The sequence below is a fragment of the Mirounga angustirostris genome, unplaced genomic scaffold (assembly GCF_029215605.1).
Source record: "Mirounga angustirostris isolate CCGP_5_RB_7025 unplaced genomic scaffold, mMirAng1.0.hap1 SCAF_16, whole genome shotgun sequence".
Taxonomy (NCBI): domain Eukaryota; kingdom Metazoa; phylum Chordata; class Mammalia; order Carnivora; family Phocidae; genus Mirounga; species Mirounga angustirostris.
In genome coordinates this window covers 55,225,120-55,240,777 of record NW_026991724.1, presented here as the reverse complement: position 1 = coordinate 55,240,777, position 15,658 = coordinate 55,225,120, and the positions used below count along the sequence as shown (strand labels likewise).

At 40.2% G+C, this 15,658-nt stretch overlaps 1 protein-coding gene across 5 annotated transcripts in view; it reads left to right on the top strand.

Annotated features, from left to right (window-relative positions):
* The first annotated feature begins 4,659 nt into the window (after window positions 1-4,659).
* The window catches only part of LOC123856086 (zinc finger protein 677-like), a 54,044-nt gene continuing 43,045 nt past the window's right edge, over window positions 4,660-15,658 (top strand). For 3 of the 5 annotated variants that reach the window (XM_064581760.1, XM_064581763.1, XM_064581759.1), the window contains exons 1-3: window positions 4,661-4,807; window positions 6,978-7,042; window positions 13,392-13,545. In XM_064581760.1, the coding sequence (XP_064437830.1) occupies window positions 7,028-7,042; window positions 13,392-13,545 (169 nt within the window). In that variant the 5' untranslated portion in view covers window positions 4,661-4,807; window positions 6,978-7,027. Of the gene's footprint in view, window positions 4,808-6,977; window positions 7,043-13,391; window positions 13,546-15,405; window positions 15,515-15,658 lie in introns of those variants that run through there. The other 2 variants (XM_064581762.1, XM_064581761.1) reach the window with 2 other exon arrangements.

Below are 15,658 nucleotides of genomic sequence, written 5' to 3'. Positions count from 1 at the left end.
GTCATGCATTGACTTAGTGGCCTCTCCCCACAAGTTCAGCCTGTGCCTCAGGACTGCTCTCCCAGACCTGCTCACCTACCCAGATTCCTGCTGCATCTCCCCCTAACCTTCGAGACTCTAGTCTCAGACTAAACTAGGAGATACTCACAGACTCCTTCCTGCTGCCAGCACTGTGAGCCGGGTGTAAAGTAGCAGCCAAAGCATGTGTGGACGGGAGGAAGCCAGACCCTGAGACATGGGTTAGTGATTCTGTGACCTCACCTCCCCCAAGAAATGCAATCATCAATGTCACCTGTAGCGACAGTAACAGTTCACACTTGGGCAACAGTTCTGAAAAACTTCTTAATTACCAGGATCTATTAGAAGTTTCTAATGAGCATATCCAAAGGACCACTGGAGTGTTTGAGAGAGACTCTTCCTTTCCCATTATTCCTGGAAGCAGACAGGGTCTCACATGGAAGGAGGAAATGCTGTTTGTACCAAACCTAAAGTCTGTACCAGAAAGAATACCACAGAAAGATCTCACATCAGCCTACAGATGGTACCATCTAAAATAAATATTGCCAAAACCCCTGAAAAATAATATACAAATAACATATGATGACCAAGTAAAATTTACGTCTGGAATTCAAGAATGATTCACTATTAGAAAATTCATTAATATCGTTCATCATATTTATTAAGAGAAATCAAGAGATCTTACTTGTAGTTACAAAAACATTATTTGGGAGAATTCAACATGTATGGATATTAAATTAAAACACTCAAAATTGGGAATTGATGGATCTTTCCCAACTTGATAAAACAAAGTGTTCATCTTGCTCGCAGGGAAACACACTAGAGATATTCATTCCACTGAGACCAGAAACCACACTAAAAAAGCACATGATCACCTGTTCTATTCATTTATCATTGAGTCGGAGGTTTAGCCAGGCAATTTAAAATGGCAAAGGAATTAGAAACAAGGATGTAAAACTATGCTTGTAGATGATACAAGTATATATCTGGAAACACAAAGAACTGATAGAAAATCTATTAAGAAAAATAATTCAGTAAGCTAATAGGATATATTGTTATATAAAACCAACAGCCTTTTTGTACATAGGCTATTTTATTTTTAAGTAACCTCTGTTACTTAACTCTGTTACTTAACTGAGCTCACGACCCCAAGATCAAGAGTCACACCATCTACTGCCTGAGCCACCCAGGCACCCCTGTACAAAGGCTTTAACAATCATTTACAAGTTACAATGGGAGGGCCTGCAATTACAAAAGCGTAACATAAAATGAAATACACTAACCAGGAATAAATACAACAAAAATGTGTAAAGCCTATATGAGGAAAACTATAAAACATTCCTGAAATATATGAAAGTAGAAATAAATGAATGTAAATTTACATCATGTTCTGGGGTAGAAAAACTCAATATTGTAAAAAGGTCAATTTCCCTTAAGCTAATTTATAAATTTAAGTTTGATCCTGATATAGATACCATCAGTTTTTCAAACTAGCGATGTTACTACAAAAACCTTATAGAATAACAAATAAGAATAGCCACAAAAACTCTAGAAAAGAAACAAAATGAGTATGGCTATCCTTATGAGATATGTTTATTTATGAACAGACTATTAGATTAGTGAAGCTAAAAATTCAGAAGTATGCCAAAGTGCATAAGAAAAGTTAATAATCAGCAAAAACTACAGTGGGGATAACATCATTAATGCCTGGCATTTGGGAAATGGGAATTCCTATCACAATGACAATAAAAGAGGGGTGCCTGGCTGGCTCAGCCAGAAAAGCACGCAACTCTTGATCTCTGGGTCATTAGTTTGAGACCCACACTGGGTGTACAGATTACCTAAAAAAATAAAATCTTTTTTAAAAATGACAATAAATGGTCTTATTCTTCACATCCTATAGCAAGGTAAAGGTCAAACAAAAGAGAATATGGTAAAAAATCAGTAAAACATGGTTGAATTCCTTCCTACGACCTGCTTCTCGACCACCTGACTGTAGCCAGTGTCTGGCTCATTGTCCTTAAAGGAATCACTCGCTGACAGCTTTGGGGTTGAAAAATGTCCTTGTTGAGTTTTGATACAAGTTGGTTTTGCATGTTCAGAATGGCCAGTGGTGTATCCATTGGCACCACTGCTTCTTGAGTGTCTTCCAGAGCATCACGATTGGCCCCAGAAACTCCAAGATAATAGAGCTTAAAATAAAAGCTCCCCGGTACCTCTCTAACAAACAGCTACTTGATCCTGGACATGCTGGTAAAATGCCACTTTCCCTCCTCCCGTGACTGACAAATGAACAGCAAAAACGTCACAAAGAAGTATGGCCAGGGATTCTGAATAAGATCACACAATCACCACTTGCTGCACTTTCAATCTTCCCTCATGTCTTCGGTTGGGATTGGTGATCTGAGCCAGCATCTCCATAGTTTTCAACCTCTTAAGATATAAGCGGCGGGTCGAGCATATTCATAGGAACAACATCTCCTCCAGAATTTCCCCTGACATGAGGGCTACCCAAAGCATCCTTGTCTTGGTAACACCTTTGTATCTTTTTATGCTCTCTCTTCTACCTTTTCATTTTATTTGGCTCCTTCTGAAAATCCCAGTTGGTGGCTGCTGAACCCCTCTGCCCTGATCACTCCCTGTTTCCCAACAATCAGCCCTTTTGTTCTCTGGAGCCATGACCTTATTGTGTCTAGGGTCTTCTCTGCATGCAGCAAAAGGAATACACAACTCCCTAAAACGATACAATAGCCAAAAACTATTATAAATTGTTTAAACGATGTGTAGTCATTTGTTCATCCACTCCTTGCAGAGATTTAAGCAGGGAGTGAGCAGTCACCTAACAGAGAGGGTGTGAAAAGCAGATCCAGCCACACCAGCCTCAGAATTCCACAGGAAACAGAAGAGGAGCTAGTAACTTGCATATTTCATATGCAATTATGAAGTGTATATGATGGTACTGAAAATGTGAAAAAAAAAACCCCAGTTTTATTATTTGCTTGTATTGTTCACATAAAGAACAGACATCCTTATCACATGTCTCTAGAAATACTTCCAAACTAATATTTCGTCAGTACTAGGAAAAGTTAAATATCTCTGAAAGAGTACACCTTTTACAAGGCTCCTTATCTGCACTTGATAGAAAGCATTTAGAGGGGCGCCTGGGTGGCTCAGTCGTTAGGCGTCTGCCTTCAGCTCAGGTCATGATCCCAGGGTCCTGGGATCAAGCCCCACATCGGATCCCTGCTCGGCGGGAAGCCTGCTTCTCCTTCTCCCACTCCCCCTGCTTGTGTTCCCTCTCTCGCTGTGTCTCTCTCTGTCAAATAAATCAATAAAACCTTAAAAAAAAAATATTAATCTTGGGCGCCTGGGTGGCTCAGTCGTTAAGCGTCTGCCTTCGGCTCAGGTCATGATCCCAGAGTCCTGGGATCGAGCCCCGCATCGAGCCCCGCATCGGGCTCCCTGCTCCGCGGGAAGCCTGCTTCTCCCTCTCCCACTCCCCCTGCTTGTGTTCGCTCTCTCTGTCAAATAAATAAATAAAAATTTTTAAAAAGCATTTAGAAACTGAAAGAAAAGGTCGGTTAAAATACCTAATCTTCAAGTTAAAAATACTCTTCCAAATAACTGAGAATAAAGATTTTAGAAACTTGAGGGGCGCCTGGATGGCTCAGTCGTTAAGCGTCTGCCTTCGGCTCAGGTCGTGATCCCAGGGTCCTGGGATCGAGCCCCGCATCGGGCTCCCCGCTTGGCGGGAAGCCTGCTTCTCCCTCTCACACTCCCCTTGCTTGTGTTCCCTCTCTCGCTGCCTCTCTCTCTGTCAAATAAATAAATAAAATCTTAAAAAAAAAAAAAATAAAATAAAATATTTATAAAAAAAAAAAAAAAAAAAAAAAAAAAAAAGATTTTAGAAACTTGAAATTGCAACGGTACTTAGTAATTAATGCCGTAAGTAAAATACAGGATGCCACCCGGTAGGTCTCAAAGGCGATCTGTAATTCATCTTGAGAGGTGTGGATTCCGGCATCAAGTTTAAAGAGAGAGAAGTTAATTTACATCCACCCAGGCGCCCAGTTTTGGTTCTTTTAAAGGAACGTGCCAGCCCTCCGTCCCCGCAGCCCAAGGTCTGTCTGGCCGGAAGTCCCAGGAGCGCAGCCCAGCGAACGGGGGAGCGGAAGTGACAATTCCGCGAGAAAGAAGAGCTCTGGTGGACGTTAGTACAAAACCCACGTTCCCCAGAGCAGTTCCGCATTGCCCATCCGTCCTAGCTTCCCTCACCCCCACTCGCCCCTCCGGCTTTTGCTCAGTTAAGCGAGGAGCTGCCACTGTCAGCTCGGCCGCTCCACAAGGACCCCCGTCCCGCCCCAGGTCCCCGCGCTGCTCGGCCTCCCTCGCAGGAGGCGCGTCTCCACCACTCGCCAAAGTTTGAACGGGCACCGTGCTCGCTTGTCCAATACCGCCGCTTCAAATAAAAGCGGCCCACACTTCCCTGATGTCGGACCCAGCCTCGCTCCCAAAGACAGCAGCGGAGCGCGAAGGAACCCAAGAGCTGAAACTGAAACCGCCGGGCGGGAGAGACGAACGGACGCGAAGACGGCGCCACCCCGCGCGTTCCAGGCCCCGCCCCCAGCCCCGCCCCGCGGCGCACGCGCGCTCGCCTGCAGACCCGGAAGCGGATCGCGCGGAGCGACGGGCGCGCTCGGGAGAGGGAGTCTCCGTTTTTCTGGTTCGTGCCGCCGGCGCGCTCTTCAGGCCCCTCCTCCGCACCCAGTTTCGGGGGTCGCCTGGTAAGGTAAAGTCCTTGAGCCCCCTCGTCCCTCTCGCTGGGAGGTCGTCCCTATCGCCTCTCGCGGCGTCGCCGTGTGACGTCCCGAGTCCTGGCGCGCGGTGCGGGAGCCGGGAGTTTGCGATTCCGGTTAAGATCGCTCTGAGGCGGGCGCGGGCGCCAGCAGTGCTGCCTTCGGCCCTTGTAGACACCGATCGCGCTGCCGGTCGCTTTCCGGCTCAGAACCTTTCTCGGACTCCCGACTCTGCCCCCACCCCACCCGCGTCGGTACAGGGGTGCCTCGGTCCAGTGGATGCAGGCCCCTCGCTCCGCTCCAGGGAGGGCAGGGGGCAACAGAGATGGCGGGGAGGACGCAGGACCCTGCGCAGTTAGGGGGCCAGCAGAAAGTCTGGGGAGAAAGGACGGCAGGGATTGAAACAGGTTGCCGCAGAGCGGGGTCGAAGTGTTGGAGGAGGAATAGCGGCGGGGGGGACAGAAGGATGCGGAAACGGAGAGGGAAACACAGATGGACAAAAGGAGAGAAGAGAAACGAGGACAGAGAGACACACACAGAGACCAAAACACACAGTGTTTGGACCCAAACCCAGGTGAGTATTGAGTTGCCTGGATGTGGAATACTGAGTTGTGAAGTACTGATTTGTGGCTCTGTAATTAAAATTGGTTGAATTGTTTCAGTTATGCGGAAGAGAATGAGAGTTGTGAAACCAGGTGTTTGAGGCATCTGCACGTTCTAATTATTGCATCAGAAGAAGATTCCATTTGCAGCCCCTATTCATTTAGAGGGCAGAGGCCTAGCTTAGTCGGTTCCAGGTCATCCTCTTCCCTTCCAAGAAATGGGGGAAGACTTTCTGTCACCACATGGTGCTTTCCAAAAAGGCCATTATTAACAGTACCGTTTCTCTTTCCCCCTTTTTTCTGTGGCTCGTGTCATTCTTTTCTAAATTTGATGTATCCTCACACTTGTTTAACTTTAATCTCAGAATCCACTGGATATCTTTTAATTTCCAAATTATTTTCCTTCTTAATTTTTTGTTCAGATTATGAATTCTATGTGCTTTCTACTTTACCGTGTAGTGGAATTATTGTTTGATGTCTGGTAAATAATTTTATAGTATTTCATTATGCATCCGTTAAGGATGTGGGTAACTTTTTTTTTTTGACACTCAGAATCTAGTTTAGCCAGTTAATTTCATATTCAGCAGTTCCCTTCCCTTAAGTGATCTGATGAAATTACTGAACTCTGAGCAGAAGCTTCCAACTAAGTAAATGGTCCCCTCAAGTCCCCTTTGTCTTTTCTGTGCAGATGTTGGGAGGATGGGCTGAATTGATGTGGAACTTTATTCCAACAGAGCCCATCTGTTTATGATGCAGAGATTGCTCAGATCTCATCTCCACAGGTGACCCTTCTTCATGTTTTTCAGGACTAGTAACTATTTTCAATTTCATACATTTTTTTATTATATTTTTTCTGGAAAAGAGGAATTAAATTAACTTGGGTTTGATTAAACCCATTAAAGAGAATCTTCTCTTGTTCAGGAACATGAAAGGTAAGCTGGAATTAGGACAAGTCCTTTCTACTTAAACTTGTCTGGGCTACCATTTCAGAATTTACTTACACCCAGGTCTGCTCACTTAATTCAGACCTCTTAAAGGTAACTTGGTAAAAATATTCCCCCTCTGAGACTCAGTGCACCCGCCTGTGAAATGGAGACGATAGACCAGGAATTCTGAATCTGAGCTAATAAGATCCCTGAAATGATTTTGGGAGGAGCTCTGGAGCTGGGGTGGCCCTTAAGATTAAGAGTTGGTCCAAACTGATGGAAGACAGGCTTCTGTATCCTGCATCAACCATTCATTGGATGCTGGCTGCCTAGGGAGGAGCCAAGAGCTTGAATGGGGCAGTTCCTTTGGCCAAGTGCCAAGGGGACAAAAGACAGTGCAGTTTCAGTAGAATGTGTGGGTTTCAGCAGGAGGGGAGGGCTTTCTGAAGACATGGGTGAAAAATGTACTTGTTGCCCTCCATATAGGAGTTACTGTCCCTGTCTCCCTCCTGTTGCAGTTAGCAGCAAAGGACTTGTCTTTCCACCATATTAAGGTGCTCACATTATGTATATTGTGGCAGAGGAAGGGGTTATGTTGATTCTGAGCATTAAACAACATACTTTTTGTCACACAGAATAACCTTATCTGAGAAAGAAGCCCAGAAGAAGAGGGAAAAAAGGAGGAATGGCTCTTTCCCAGGTAAAAGTCGTATTTTTAGTTGATTGTTCTCCTGCCTAAAGTATTCACTCACACTTTCTCCCAATCTCCTCTCATCTCCATGCAGATTCCATCTCACTGTGACCCAGTGACATGGAACTTGGGAAGAGGCTCCTTTTAGGTGCTCATCCTGTGAAGGATTTTCTGTGCAGGCATTGACTGGAGATAGGGAGTAGGCTCTGTGGTGTCAGTGAGGTTGGACATTAAGGATTCTTCAGAGACCCCTTCTGGATGCCCTTTCAGCTCATATAAATAAAGATTAAAGAGATTACATATGTAAGTGATGTATTAATGTGTACAAATACTTGAGAAACTCTGGAAAAGAAGACTGACGGGGGATGTTTGCTTTTTCTAATTTTATAAATGTCTTCTGACGTTAAGGAAACCAGTATATTTCTGACTTCAAAATACTAATACTTTGGAAGAGAATGGGAAATTCAAAGTAGGAATAAGGAATAGAGAGGGTGTTTTGTTTTATTAACATAATTGGTTTTAAAACTTAGAATCAACCAACTTGTCTAACAGTAAGTGTTCTTTAAATTATTCATTGCACACCCATCTCGTAAAGACCATGAGGTCTTTATGGAACTCTTGAGGTCTTAGGAACTCTTACACAGCAGATCTTTTAGATAAAAATGTTTATAATTTAGCCAACACGTAAGAGCAGAACTTTCTGTCATTAGAGAGGCTGGGGCTAAATCTTGATTTTACTAATTATTGTTAAATGTTGTTTTTTGTTTGTTTTTTGTTTTTTTGTATTAAACCTCTCTGGTATATATTTCTGTGGTTCAATTCCACACATTGATGGAGTTTAGAAACTAAGAAGTAAAATATCCCCTTCCCATCTTATCTTCCACCATCACTGATTGTCTTCACCAGGAACCAATATTCTCTTTAGTAACTATTATAAAAATCTTATAAAAATGCATTTATATATTAATGTGATTTGAGAAAATATTCTTTTTTTTTTTTTTTTTTAAGATTTTATTTATTTGCGAGAATGAGAGAGAGGGAGCATGAGAGGGAGGAGGGTCAGAGGGAGAAGCAGACTCCCCGCTGAGCAGGGAGCCTGATGCGGGACTCGATCCCGGGATTCCAGGATCATGACCTGAGCCGAAGGCAGTCGCTTAACCAACTGAGCCACCCAGGCGCCCCGAGAAAATATTCTTCAGTAAATGTTTAAACATCATATTTTCTAAATTTAAATATTTACATACCATGTGTCTTGGAGTTGTTTTCATGTTAGTAAACAGAGATAGCTGCTTTTTTAGATCCTCATTGGACTAGTATCTAAATGAAGATACATGGGTCCTCTACAATTTCTTACTGTTACAAAGAATGCCTGCTTCTGAGCAGGCTGACTTCACTACAGATATCTAAGGATATCTCCAGATTGTATATCTTAAGCATGATTACCCGGTTAACCTGATAATGATAGTGTTCCTGAGGAGGCCAGACATTCCACTTACTAAGTAAAGATTTTAAATCAACTGTATTAAACATACTCGGCTAAAGGAAGCCGTGGAAGAGAACTAAGAAGTAGGAGATCAATGTTTCAACAAATAGAAAATACTAATAAAGAGAGAGAAATTATGGTAAAGGGATAGAATAGAAATTCTGGAGCTAAAAAGTAAAATAGCCAAAATTGAAGCAGATTGACAAGAAGAATAAAGAATCAGCGAACTTAAACATAGGTTAATTGAAATTATCCAGTGTGAGCAGAAGAAAAGGGGAAAAAAGAAAAATGAACAGAGACTAAGAAACCTTTGGGACACCATAGACACTATCAAGAATACTGATATAGGGGCACCTCGGTGGCTCAGTCAGTTGAGCAGCTGACTCTTGATTGCGGCTCAGGTCATGATCTTGGGGTCCTGGGATTGAGTCCTGCGTCGGGCTCCACACTCAATGGGGAGTCTGCTTGACAATTCTGTCTCTCCCCCTCCCTCCCACCCCCTCCCCGCACACATACCCTCTCTCTAAAATAAATAAATAAAACTTAAAAAACGGGGCGTCTGGGTGGCTCAGATGGTTAAGCATCTGCCTTCGGCTCAGGTCATGATCCCAGGGTCCTGGGATTGAGCCCCACGTCTGGCTCCTGGCTCAGCTGGGAGCCTGCTTCTCCCTCTCCCTCCGCCTCTCCCCCTGCTCATGCTCACTCTCTGTATCTCTGTGTCTTGAATGAATAAATGAAATCTTAAAAAGCAAAAAGAATACTGATATACATATAATAGGAGTCCTAGAAGGAAAGGACAAAGAAGAAAGAGCAGAAAGAATATTTGAAGAAATAAGATCTGAAAACCACCCAAATTTATCGAAATCATTAACCTTACACATCCAAGAAACTCAATGAACTTCAACTATGATAAATGCATGGAGATCCCTGGCAAGCATATAATCAACTTCTCTAAGACAAAAAGAATGTGGAAAGTAGCAAGACAGAAACAACTTCTGATGGATTCTCAAGAAGTTTAAGAGCTTATTTCTCATCAGAAACTGAAGGAAGCAATCTCATGAGATATTTAAAGTTTGAAAGATTAAAAATAAAATCTACCAGGAATTCATTATCAGGCAAACTATGCTTCAAAATTGATAGTGAAATTAAGAGACTCCTAGATAAACAAAAGCTGAGGAAGTTCACACTAATATCCTTAGCCTACATGAAATACCAGATGGAGTTCTTCAGACTGAAATGAATGGAAACTAGCAGTACCTCTAAGCCATAGGAACAAATAAAGAACACTAGTAAAGGTAACTATATAGGTAAATATAAAAGCCAGTGTTACTATATTTTTGTTTTCTAACTCATTTTTTTCTATGTGACCTAAAAGACAAATGTAGAAAACAATAATAAAAATCTGCTTTTGAGTGTATTAAACATCTGTCCATCTGTTTATAAAGAAGTAGTTTTTGAAAATAAGAACATAAAGGAAGACTATATAGGAGCAGTTATATGCTCTTAAAGCTAAGTTAATATCAACTGAAATTCAGATATTATTAGTTCAATATGTAAAGTGTAATCCCCAGAGTAACCACTCAAAAAATAACTTAAAAATATACAGAAAAATGACAAAGGCAATCAAAATGGTATGCACGCAAAGACACACAAAGAAGGAATTATGAAACAAAATATTAGACATACAGAAAGCAAATAGCTAAATAGGCAGAAGTCATACTTAGCAGTAGTAACTTGAAATGTAAATTGATTAAACTCTTCAATAAAAGACAAAGGAGTTAATTTTTAAAAATGATTTCACTCTAGATCTACAAAAGCCTCACTTTAGATACATGAATAGGTTGAAAGTGAAAGGATGGGGGCGCCTGGGTGGCTCAGTTGTTAAGTGTCTGTCTTTGGCTCAGGTCATGATCCCAGGTTCCTGAGATCAAGCCCTGCATCAGGCTCCCTGCTCTGCAGGAAGCCTGCTTCTCCCTCTCCTACTCCCCCTGCTTGTGTTCCCTCTCTCGCTGTGTCTCTCTCTGTCAAATAAGTAAATAAAATCTTAAAAAAAAAAAAAGTGGAAGGATGGAAAAAGATACTCCATGCAAATAGTAATGAAACCTAGGTGGGTAGCTATACAGATGATAGATCAAATAGACTAAGTTGTTTAATTGTTACCAGAGATGTTGAAAGACATTACATTTTGAAAAAAGGGTCAATCCATCAGGAAGATAAAACAACTATGAACAATATGTACATAACAACAAAGCCCCCAGTTTTTTGAAGCAAAAATTGAGGAGCTCTACTATAATAGTTGGAGACCTCAATACTCCCCTTTTAATAATGGAAAGAACAACCAGACATAATATCAGTAAGGAAATAAAGGACTGAGCAACACTAAATCAACTAGACTTAGCAGACATAAACAGAACACTCCCAACAAAAACAATGCACTAAAAAATTAGGAATAGAAGGGAACTTCATCAGTCTGAAAAAAAGGGTATTACTAAAATTCCACAGCTAACATTATACTCGATGGTAAAAGACTGAAAACTTACACCCTAATACTAAGAACAAAATAAGAGTGCCCCATTTTGTCACCACACTTTAACACTGTACTGAAGTTCTAACCAGAGAAAATAGAAAAGATAAATAAAATGTGTCAAAACTGGAAAAGAAATCAAACTATGTCTATTCACAGAATACATGATCTTATATTTAGAAATAATCCTCAAAAGAACTATTAGAGATACTACAGTGGATTAGTACAATATCAGCACTCAAAATTCAGTTGTATTTCTGTACACTAGCAATCAACAAATTGAAAGTAAGGAAACAATTCCATTTACAGAGCATCAAAATGGATGGGAATAAGTTTAACCAAGGAAATGGAAGATTTATACACACTGAAAACTACAAAGTTGCAGAGAAAAATTGAAACCTAAGTAAATGTCAAGATAGCCTGTGTTTGTGGATCAGAAGACATTAAGATGGCAGTACTCCCCAGAGTGAGATAAAGAGTAATGCAATCCCCAGCAAAATCTCAACAGCCTTTTTTGCACAAATGGGAAACCTGATTCTAAAACTCATCAATTTGGTTAAGGACCCCAAATAACCAAAATTAACATGAGAAAGAACAAGGTTGGAGGACCTAGAATTCCCAACACCAAACCTTTTTTTTTTTTTTTTAAAGATTTTATTTATTTGACAGAGACATAGCGAGAGAGGGAACACAAGCAGGGGGAGTGGGAGAGGGAGAAGCAGGCTTCCCGCTGAGCAGGGAGCCCGACGCGGAACTCGATCCCAGAGTTCCGCGTCAGGCTCCCTGAGCCAAAGGCAGACGCTTAACCGACTGAGCCACCCAGGCGCCCCCCAACATCAAACCTTACTACAAATCTTGAGTAATCAAAACTATAACTCCAGCAGAGGCTAGAAATATAGATCAAAGCGATAGAACTGAGCATCCATAAATAAACCCATACACCTATAGTCAATTCCTTTTTTATAAGGGTGCCAAAAACAGTCAGTGGAAAAAGAACACTCTATTAAATGGTGTTGGCACACTGGATATCCATGTGAAAGAGAATAAAATTGAAACTAACTTGTACCATATAAATAATTCAGAATTAATCAAAGACCAAATGTAAGAGCTAAAACAAACTCTTGGATGAAAACATAGAGGTAAATCTTCATGACCTTGGAGTTGGCAGTGGGTTTAATATATGACACCAAAAGCAAAAGAGAAAGAAAATAGATAAAGTGGTCATCATCAAAATTAATAATGTTTGTGCACTGAAGGACATTATCACAGAAGTGAAACATAATCTACCAAATGGGAGGAAATAGTTTGCAAATCACATACCTAGTAAGGATCTAGAACCTAGAATATATGAAGAACTTCTACAGTTCAACAACCAAAATAAAAAGAACCCAATTTAAAAAAATGGTTAAAGGATTTTAATAGACATTTCTCCATAGAAGATAAACAACTGAAACAGGCCACTGAAGAGAGGTTCAATGAAATTAGTCATTAGTGAACTGCAAAGTCAAAACCACAATGAGATACCATTTCACACCCACTAGGATGAGTACAGTAAAACAAAAAGTGTTGGTAAAGATGTGGAGAAATTAGAATCATGACACATTCTGTTAAAATGTTGTAGCTGCTGTGGAAAACAGTGGCAGATTCTTGAAAAATTAAACAATGTGACCCAGTAATTCCACTCCTAGGTATATAACCAAAAGAATTGAAAACAGGTATCCAAACATCTACTTGTACTTGAATGTTCATAGCAACATTCATTAGCAACATTAGCCAAAGGTGATAACCAAATGCCCATCAATAGATAGTGAATACAGTCTAGTCCTACAATGGAATACTATTCAGCCATAAAAAAGCAATGTACTGATACATACTACATCATGGATGAACCCCAAACATTATTCCAAGTCCAAGTGGCCAGATGCAAAAAAGTCACACTTTATACCATTCCATTTACATGAAAAATCCAAAATAGGTAAATCCATAGAGAAAAGCATTAGTGGTTGCCAGGGACTGGGGAAGAAAGGGGGAATAGGAAGCACTTGCTTAATGGGTAAAGGATTTCCATTGGGAATGATAAAAATGTTTTTGATCTAGACTGAGGTGATGTTTGTTCAACACTGTGAATGTACTAAATGCCACCGAATGGTACTTAAAAATGGCTAATTTTGTTATGTTGAGTTTCACTTAAGAAAATTGGAGAATTATAACTTGCTCAGAATTATCTTACACAGATCATTCGGAACACTCACTCCAGTCAAGTCAGCCTTTACACATCTCTGCTTCTTTTATTTTGTGTCAAAATCAGAACACTCTGCCTGTCCGCTTGGTGAAATGTGTTTTCATTTCAGGGACAGGTGACCTTCAGGGATGTGGCCATAGAATTCTCTGAGGAGGAGTGGGAGTGTCTGGACCCTGCTCAGAGGGCCTTGTACAGGGACGTGATGGTGGAGAACTACAGGAACCTGGTCTCCCTGGGTGAGGATAGTTTCCCTCCAGAAGTCGGTAATTACTTTTGTATATTTTTGCGTTTTCTCTTGAGAGCCCCTGACTTGATTGTATGAGTTTCAAATCCCTGTTCTTAAGGGAGTGATTGAAGCTGTTTTGATTGAGAATGGAAAGGCTTCAAAATGTCAAGTGGACTCTAACTTTCCTTTTCTTCAGAAGTTCTGCATTTTCATGCTTCATTAGGTGGTTGCAGAACATTAATGTCAGAAAACCGGGCGCCTGGATGGCTCAGTCGTTGAGCGTCTGCCTTCGGCTCAGGTCATGATCCCAGAGTCCTGGGATCAGGCCCCGCATCATGTCTCCTTTGTCATAAATTAATTGACCATGTGTGTGGGTTTATTTCTGGGTTCTCTTCTGTTGATTTCTGTGTCTGTTTTTATGCTAATACCATATTGTTTTAATTACCACAGCTTTGTAATGAAGGAGTTTGAAATCAGGGAATGTGATGCCTCTAACTTTGTTCTTCTTTCTCAAGATGCTTTGGCCATTCAGGGTCCTTTGTGGTTCCATACAGATTGTAGGATTTCTCTATTTTGTGTCCAGGTTTTTACATGGACATAAATTTTCAACTTATTTGTATAAATACCAAAGAGTTTGATTACTAAATCGTATTTAAGAGTATATTTAATTCTGTAAGAAAGTGGTATGGCATTTTGCATTCCCACCAGCAGTGAATGAGAGTTCTTATTATTCCACATCCTCAGTAGTATTTGGTATTTCAGTGTTCTCGATTTTGGCTATTCATAAATGTGTAGTGGTATCTCATTGTTTTAACACACATTTTCCTCAGTTGAATATATGACATTCTTTAAGCTGATAATTTGTGATATCTTGAGGACATACTTTTTAAGTTACTGCCTTAGTCACAGAAATACCATTCAATTGACTTGCCTTAGCTTTTTGTATAAGATACATTATTTTTTCCCTTTATATGTAGTTTTCTAAAAATAACTTTTGAATTTAATTTTCATTTTTTTCTTGCTACAAATAATTTATTCTAATATTCTTGTTTAGATTCATCATGTACATCTTGGTATACTAATCTAATATTTAAATATCTCATTTTATTTAAGGAAACAAAGGAAGTTTTTTTTATACTCCATGGTTTCCTTATTACTACTGCTCCTAATACTTGGGTTTCCCAGAAAATTTCTTAAGCTCTTGAAATTACATATTTCAGTTAACCCATGAAGCCTGCTTTGTTCCTGTCCTCATTTTCAACTGAACTCCATAAAAAACGTCACCTGGTCCTTGTTGACACACATCCCATTGCTGTCCTGTTTTTCTATGATTGGCTGCTTATGTTGCTAACCCCATCTATGCACATAGATGTCTGCTGTGGACCACAGTGATACAGCCAAAGATTGTTTCTATGTTTAAATACTGCTATTAACACTGTCCTTCCATATAAACATTCTGTGTTCTAGATCATTTAGTAATGCTCCTTAGGGGCACTAATTTCTGATGATGTTTTTGAAGTCAGATTATGTAACTATGTACACACACAACACACACATCTAGTTAAAAGCACTTCTCACCTGATGTCTCTTGAATGTTTGGGATTGGAATGTTAAAAGAAGATACGATTTCAGATAATTTACAAATTCCAGGAAAAGACATTGTTATTTTTCTATAACAAGCAAGGACATTTGGATTAAAAATCTTATCTAAATTGATGTTTCTCTTGTGCTCGCTTTGGCAGCACATATACTAAATTGATGTTTCTCTTTTTAAAAATACATAATTTAGTTAATATGTTACTTTTTTACCAAATATAATAACATCCCCAAAGAATTTAAACCTTGGCAAATGCTTCCTGCTAACTTATTTTCCACCATATAACCTTTGTGCCCCTAGCCAGAAGATTGTCAGTCATCCAGTACCCATGATCATCTTCCATTGCTGTACCTTTGAGAGTGTTTTATTGTATCTGCATGTGTTTATACAGTGAGTTTATCCATTCTCCTCTTGATAGCCATATCCAGGTTTTTGTTAAGAACATTCTTAAATGTGTCTGGAATATATCTATATGTATCTCATATAGTGTGTGTGTATACATATATAAGTGTATATATATAATATGTATAACTCTCTTGACTGTATACCTAGA